Below are 8,448 nucleotides of genomic sequence, written 5' to 3' on the forward strand. Positions count from 1 at the left end.
GGAGAAACCATAAGAAGAGCTACCACACTGAGGTTTCAAAAGCCAATGCCAAGCCTAGGGTCTTGCTCTGTTTGCTGTCTGCAAATCAGATGTGCCTGCTGCACGTTGCATGCTCTAAGTCATGATAATCGTGGGCTCAGCCTCTCCAGCACCATGCCTGTCCACTTCCCACCATGATGGTCATAGACTCACCACTGAAACTGTAAGCAAGCACCCCAATAGGCACTTTCTTCTACAAATATTTAGTCATGGTGTCTCCTCATGGCAATAGAATAGTAACTAAGACATATACCTAAACAGTAACTAAGACACATACTTTGCTCCAAGTATCTAGAAGCAAAAAAACACACAACTGAGAGAGGTTATAAAGCTCTATGAATCAAAGGAAGTTAGCATTTTGCAACAAGTGAAAATATATCAAAAATTGAGTGCTGTGATGAAAACAGTCATTAGTAAAAGATCCCTAGTACTAAGATTCTTACCTTAGAAAAGGAAAAGGCCACCTACCTATCAATGACCCCTGCTTTTGCCGGGAGAACTAGATAAAGATGAACAAGTTAGATACAAAGAGAAGGAAAAAATACCAAAGATAAGAAAAATCACTAAGATAAAACAGGAATAGGCAATGTTAGGAAAAGCATTATAAAGTTATTTTTAATTGTTTTTAAGTCTTACTTTATGTATTCGGGTGTTTTGTCTGCACACATGTATGTCTGTGCACCATTTGCATTCCTAGTAGAGGCCAGAAGAGGCTATCCGATCCCCTGGAACTGGAATTGTAGATATTCGTGAACTGCTATGCGGGTGCTGGGGATTGAACCCAAGCTTTCTGGAAGAGCAGCCAGTGCTCTCGCCCACTGAGCTGTCTCTCCAGCCCCTGGTGTTTTTATTTTGAGGAGGTAGACAGGTAAGAAATAAAGGTAGACGATATTAACATCCAGTGTCAGGAATGAGAAGGAGAGAGCATCACAGTCGATTCCACAGATTTAAAATAAAAGGGAGAACGTTATGAGCAACTTTATTCTATCAAACTAAAGCTTAGGTAAAGTGGACAGACATTGAAAGACATTAAATACTGAGATTGATTTTTAAACGTTAGCTCACCTGGCTAATCACAAATACAAGTTTTGTCTCTTTCTTTCTTTGTTTTGAGACAGGATTTTCTACACAGTACTGGCTGGCCAGAACTCACTATGCGAACCCTGTTGGCCTCCCCCTCGCAGAGTCCTGGATTTAATAGCCTGTGCCAGCACACCCAATATATTTTTTTAAATTTAAATACATAATTAAAACATTTCTACAGTGTGACCTCTGCCAATCAGATAAGAAATAAGATTATGCAAAGTCTGTACAAACTCTCCTAGAAAATTTAAGAACACATAGTCCTTCTGTCAGCCTAGTACTGTAAAATAAATTAATTTTAATATAAACAAGTAAGGTGAATTAATCAGGCAGCTATATTTCTTTAACCTTTGCCAGTCCCCAATAACCACATAGGAAAGCCATTTATTATTTCAATCTGCACCTCCATAGCAGTTAAATGATCTATAAAAATCCCTGTGTTGATCTGGCTCCCTCCCAGCACCATCCCATGATACCTGCATATTATTCGTCATCTGGCTCTGTGGGCTTCAGGTGGTTTTTTTTTTTTTCCTCATGGTGCCTTCTCATACTCTCTCCTTCTCATGCCGATCTGAATCTCCACCCAATATACACACATGCACACGGTCACTAGCACACATACTCACACGTGTACACACACACACACACACACACACACACACCTCTTCACCCTGGCTGGTGGAAGCTTCTGCCCTATTCTTTCTTCTGCCCAGCCATTGGGTGATCAGCATTTATTGACAAGGCAGAGAACAAATGGTAAGAATTGTTCGCACAAACTTGAGACAGGAGATTCTTGGCCTTAGCATTACAATGACATGCCTGGATTGAAACAAGATATGAGGGCAGAGAAACCAGCATTTGAATAAAAATACAAGAGTAAACTTTACCCAGTGCACAAAAACATTATACCAACATAGCACCAGTGTACTACAAAAAAAGTCAAGAAACTATATTACCAATAAAGAGAGTTATAGGCTCAAATTCCTTATAAACACACGGAGAAATTCTTAACAGAATCTTCACAAATTCAATCATAGTGCACATAGGTAGACATTAACCCACCATAACTGTTAGATAAAAGAAAGTGTTGAGAGACAGACAAGTACGCTGGGACAGATGGTATCAGGCTTCAGGGGGCTATGATTCGAGGCTCCGGGCTCATCTGGTCCATTTGCTGAACTGGGTGACCTCAGAGAGATGGGAGCAGAAAGAGAAAGAGCAGGAGGAGGAGAAGAAGGAAGAGGAGAAGGGAAAAGAGGATGAGGAGGGGGAGTAGAGGCAGAGGAGGGGAGATGAAAAGGAAGGGGAGGGAAAAGAAGAAAAGAGAAAGAGGGGGAGAGAAGAGGAGAGTCTCTTCCATTCTTAAACACATACTATTTTCAGGGTGTGATTGCTCTCGCCCTCGTTCTCTGATAGTATGAGGTTCATGCTTTATGATTTTAACTGACTTATGATTTAGGAAGTCTTAACAGGTTATTAGCAGAGACCAGCCTGTCAGATGGCACTGTAGCTGTAACCCACACCTCTCATCCACAAGGCAGGCTCCTGTGTGGTGATCATTATTCTACAACAGTAAATAAAGCCAGAAGACTGGTATTCTGTCCTCGGAATTCCAGTAGGACTCAAGCAGACACTTGGGAGTCATCAGGGTGGGTCAGAACAGGGCTATCCATCTGTCCAGCCTTTTGACCACCTGGTTTCCAGGCTCACAGCCTTGTAGACACTTTAAGTGTCAGCAGGGAGAAATTTCAGTCCCTACTGGAAACTTCTAAAGGATGCCCAGCTTCCCAGTTCCAGCCTGAAATGTCTTAGAGGGCATTAGACTTCCTGGCAGCATCTTTCATCCAACCCAGAGGCTCTACACTGTATTCACAGGGTGAGCAAGTAGTCCCCAGGGCTTCATGGACTGGAACCCTACTCTCCAACCTCGCCTGACACAAGAGCACCCTTGGGTCTGCCCACTGGAGACCTACCCTGCACAACTTAAGAGAACAGCGGACCTCTCCTGCAGACCCACAGTGTAAGCAGCAGAGAATGGACTGCTTCCTGTTGTGACCCACAAAACCAAGAGAAAACAGGTGGATGCTGCCACAGGGGTGGAGGAAGCTGCTCAGGCAGAACAGGCTGGCCACTTGAAGGTGACTGAAGGTTGGGAGGTGGGGGTAGTACAGCGCTGGGCATATCCAAGAATGAACAAAGGGGCCTCTGTCTCTCCAGACCACTCGCTGGCATGGAGGGAAAGAAGCTTGTGCTTCTGGGGCAGAGGTTGCTCTACAGCTCTGTTCGTGGCCTTTTCTAGACTTGTGCTTCATGAAGCACATTCTTCCTCTCTAGAAGAAGCCTAGAGCCTGGGAAGGAGGAGGGGACACCAGCAGGTGGAGGACTAGTGGATGTGAACAGTGTGCTTTCCTAATGAGAGGGCTTGAAGTAATGGCTCCCTTATCCCTTTGCAAGAGGCAGAAAAGCATAGTGGTTAGGCCACCTATGCTGTTCAAAGCCCTGGTAATAGTCCCAGCCCCGGTGCTGGCATACTGGCACTCATTACTTTGGTAGAAGACAGGGCAGAACTCGATTTACACAGAGAAACATAATGCTGATATAGGGCTGTCTAACTGTCCTTACCACTGCCCAGCAGGGCACTAACTCCTGCATATCTTTCCTCAAGTGGACTCACTCTTGAACACATGGTTTCTAAACCTTTAACAAGTGTCTAGTGTTTTGGGTTTTTTTCCTAGAAGCTGTGGGGTGATCAAAAAGGGACAGCGTCAACCCACAGCCTAGTTAGAAAGACAATACACACATGAAATAAACAAAGCTGGACCATCCAAATAAGGATCAGAGGACCCCAAGTGGGGCTGTGAAGATGCAGGGCTTGGGGGAACACAAAGGACCTGGGGAGGTGCCAATCAAACTGCAGTTGGGAAAGGGGTCCCGGGAAAGTACCAAGAAAGCCAGCTGTTAGGAGGTCCTGCATCTCTGGGAGGAGGGGTCTTAGGCTGCCCAGACAGGATCCCAGTGCTGGTCATCTCGTTAGGATGAGTCGCTTAACGTTAAGATGACAGTGAAGGGAGACTCAGGAGTCTCCCCTAGCAACTGGACAATCATACCAACTTGAAAAGTCAGAGCCACTGGGCAAGGCCCTGAGCTCCATCAGGGAGACACAAGATGTGGCAGGCAAACTGTGGGGTGGGGTGGGGTGGGGTGGGGTGGGGGGATTGGTACATACTCTTAATCACAGCACTAGGGAAGCAGAGGCAGGTGGATCTCTGAGTTCAAGGCCAGCCTGGGAGAGAATTCCAGGACAGCCAGGGCTACAGAGAGAAACCCTGTCTGGAAACACAAAACAAAACAAAAATAACCAAACGAAACAAAAACCAAGAAGGACCAACCCGGCTAAGTGAGAGTATGCCTGCTGCTGTGTGGGTGACAAGGCCAGTGGGAGGCCTCTGTGATGGAGGGGCTGGAGTGTAGCACAACTGGAAGGGGAGTATAGGCATCTTCTCATTCTCGGCCCTCCTCTGGATGTCAGGGGTGGTCATTTGCCCTGCGGACCAGTTCCTGTTTCCTGAAAGTTTCCCCTTTCAGTGCCCTGAGCTGGGCTATGCCACCTCTTACCCTCATACTTTTATCCGGGACATTTTGCTCCTTTATCCAACTCCTCAGACTCTTTGAATCTCTGAGCACGTCTTATGTGTCTTTTACCTGTTCAGTTGACTACACCTGCCTTCCACTCCTACCCTCATCTCATGGCTTCCAGTCCTTCCCATTGTGCGTTCAGACCTGCCCCTCAGAACCTGATATTCAGGAATGAGGTCTTCTATTTCTCCTCTCCCTGATACAGTCTACCCAATGCCCAGCTATCTAAGTTGTCAAAATGTGTTGATCACTTTCTGTGAAGCAGATGCATCCCACGCTGTCTCCCCTGTGGAAGAGATATCACTTTATAGATGAAAAACAAAGGCCTCTGACAGTTCTGTGACTCAGAAGGCAATATCGGGTCTGCAGAGGTCTCTCTGGTACAGTAATTAGCATGACTGCTTTTCCAGAGGCAACCAGATTCAAGTCTGTTGACTCCAAGTTCACATGCTATGTACCCACCCACAAATGCTCTGGGCTCACTTATGAAACTTCCGGAACAAACCCCACCCACACAGTTCTGCCCATCTCAGCCCTTCTCTGATGCTCAGGGCACTGGAATGTTTACAGGTCTCTAGCTTGATATCATAGACAATTAGGCTGAAGGGTGCTATAGGAACATCAAATCCAAAAGACTCAGTTTAAAAAGTGGGTCTGTGAAGCTCAGAGAGGGTTGTGGACTCATTCAAGATCACACAGCACATAGGGGCAAAGCCAGGAGCAGCCAAACTCTTCTGACTTCTGGGTGTGTTTCCCTTACAACTAGCTTCTGCTATTCATCTCTTGGTTTATATTCTGCAAAAAATGTCTCGACCCTGTATCTCGTATGCACCTGGCTATAACTCTGAACCACAAACACTTCATCTCTGTTTACCAGCTAGTGAGGATGAGACCAGCAGAGGAGTTTGCTCAAGGTCATACATCTGGGTAAATGACTGCCATAGGTCACTCAGGAGAATCTGATTAAGTACTTAGTCATGGGAAGGAAACAGAAAACCTCACTTATCTAAGTTCAAGAAACAAAGCCTGCATAGTCCTCAGGGACTGAAAGCACCAAGCTAGAACTGGGGGTCTCTGCCTCAGTGCCAGGCTGTGAGGCCCTGTCCTGTGCTACTTGGTTTTTTGGGTTTCTTTTTTTTATTTTATTTTTTTCTGTTTTCACCCTTAATATTTATTAGACAACTACGGGGGGGGGTGTTTGTTTTTTGTTTTGTTTTTTGTTTTTTGAGAACAGGCTCCCATGTAGCCCAGGCTGGCCTTTGATTACTAAGTCCCTGAGGATAACCTTAAACTTCTGGTCCTTCTGTCTCTATCTCCTGATTCTGGAATTACAGGTATGTGTCACGATGCCAGGTTTATGGGTTCTATTGAGCCTAGCGCACATTAGAGGCATTCTCCCAAATGAACTGCAGACCCAGCCCCTGAATGTATTTCTTTTTTTCCTCCATCTTTATTAAATTGGGTATTTCTAAGATGCTGTAAAACATTTACAAACTCTAGTAATTTTGTCTCAAGATAATTTGCCTAGGATTTTTTTATAAAACCTATTGATAAGGTCACCTACAACCTAGTTTCTAAGTTAACATTCTTTACCTGGATTTGGCTACAACCTAAAGCCAGTAGTAAACTTCCCTTTGCTCTCCCATCTTTTTCTATCAGCTTTTTAAGGTCTCCACTCGTCTCCTCCATGGTTACAGCTCGGCTGTGACTTCAGTGGCTACTGCACAGCCCTGGTTTGGCAGTGCCCTAAGCACCCACAGCCTGCTAACCCAGACTTTCGGATTTATCGTTTTCATCTTCAGCAGAAGGGTCTGCCTACCACAGGGACAAGTGTGCACCCCTGGTTGGATGAACTGGCAGTGGCTGTGGATTGGCTGAATTCCCTACTGCAAAAAGTCACCTTGTCTTCTGGGGATGAAGGTGGCTTCCAGGGACGATCCTGTGAGCAGTCAGATCTCTCAACTCCTTGCCCAATGTCACAGCTACCCTGACTTTGATTTTCCTTCCCTTCAACTCAATACAGGTTTGACCGCGTGGCTGGAAGCAACTGTGTGTACACTGTGCGGGTGGCTCTGCTGCTCTTCCTCCCCTGCGACCACAGACAGAGCGGCTCGCCTCTCCGTAACAGGCAGCTCACCATGCAGACCCTTAGAAAGGAAAACTGCAGCTCAGTGTCCGAGTTCATCCTCCTGGGCTTCTCCAGCGAATCCCAGATCAGAATGGCCCTGTTTATCTTTTTTCTTCTTCTCTACATGGTCACCCTCCTGGGCAACGGACTCATCGTCGCTCTGATTTACCTAGACTCTCGCCTCCACACGCCCATGTACTTCTTTCTCAGCATCCTCTCTTTGGTAGACATGAGCTACGTCACTACCACTGTGCCCCAGATGCTGGTTAACATGGTGTGTCCAAGGAGGACCATCTCCTGGGGTGCTTGTGTAGCCCAGATGTTCATCTTCCTGGTCCTGGGTATTGCCGAGTGTGTTCTCTACGCCATCATGGCCTATGACAGGTACGTCGCCATCTGCTTCCCCCTTCACTATTCTGTACTCATGAGCCGTCTCGTGTGTGCCAAGATGGTTACAATATGCTCCTCCATCAGCGTCATGGGTGCTCTGATCTACACTGTCTTCACCATGCGTCTGCCCTACTGTGGTCCCTACAAGATCAACCACTTCTTCTGTGAGGTCCCCGCTGTCCTGAAGTTGGCCTGTGCAGACACATCCTTCAATGACCGCTTGGACTTCATCCTGGGTTTCGTCTTACTTTTGGTCCCTCTCTCCCTCATCCTGGCCTCTTATGCCTGCATCTTTGTCTCCATCTTAAGAATCCGCTCATCCCAGGGGAGACTCAAGTCCTTCTCCACATGTGCCTCCCACATCACTGTGGTCACCATGTTCTATGGGCCAGCCATGGTCATGTACATGAGACCTGGTTCTTGGTATGACCCAGAGCGGGACAAGAAGCTGGCTCTGTTCTACAACGTTGTCTCTGCTTTCCTCAACCCCATCATCTACAGCCTCCGGAATAAGGATGTGAAGGGCGCTTTTATGAAAGTACTCGGAGGCAGAGGGACAGCCCAGTGAGCCAGAACTGGACAACTGGATGGATCTCTTTTGGCTTGCTAAAGACATCAGTTCTGAATAGCTCGAGTTTTCCTGGAGCTCTAAGCAGCCAGGAGAGGTTGTAGCCACCCCTAAACAGAAAGTCCCACCTTGCTTGTTGCATTTTCAGCTTCTAATGAAGACTCAGTCAAGTACTGAGGCAAAGGATTATTTTTAAAAGGCTGCCCTTAGAGTTTGTAGACATTGTTGCTTGCCATGGGCTCACCCCTTACTTCTAGAAGTTCATGTCAGTTCAGCATGAGTGCAGCTGAACACTTAACAGGAGCACAGGTTTTTCCACAGTACATAGGAATTTAGACTTGAAAATGACATGAGATAGCCTAGGTGACCACACAGTTTTTGGCTGCTGTTTGGTGAACACTTGGCTGCTAATACTTGGCATTGATTTTTTTACTAGATGCTATGATGTCTAAGCGACGGTGGCTTTACATCTGTCTGTCAAACTGTGGCTAGCGATTGATCTATCCTGAGCTCAGTCTGGGAAAATGACTTTTTCTTGGGTCAGGTGAGCGCATGTGCATGTGCATGTGTATGAAGTGATGTGATTGTAGGTATCTTCGGAGGC

General features: G+C 46.3%; 1 protein-coding gene across 1 annotated transcript; it reads left to right on the forward strand.

Annotated features, from left to right (window-relative positions):
* Positions 1-6,896: 6,896 nt before the first annotated feature.
* On the forward strand, positions 6,897-7,844 carry LOC116887287 (olfactory receptor 2A12-like). Its single transcript, XM_032888870.1, has one exon. The coding sequence runs from the start codon at positions 6,897-6,899 to the stop codon at positions 7,842-7,844; it is 948 nt and encodes a 315-aa protein (XP_032744761.1).
* Positions 7,845-8,448: the final 604 nt, after the last annotated feature.

Source organism: Rattus rattus, chromosome 1 (genome assembly GCF_011064425.1).
Source record: "Rattus rattus isolate New Zealand chromosome 1, Rrattus_CSIRO_v1, whole genome shotgun sequence".
NCBI classification, from domain to species: Eukaryota; Metazoa; Chordata; class Mammalia; order Rodentia; family Muridae; genus Rattus; species Rattus rattus.

Bases quoted from the DNA above. Each gene is read 5' to 3' on its own strand.
- LOC116887287 (XM_032888870.1), top strand. From the start codon at position 6,897: ATGCAGACCCTTAGAAAGGAAAACTGCAGCTCAGTGTCCGAGTTCATC.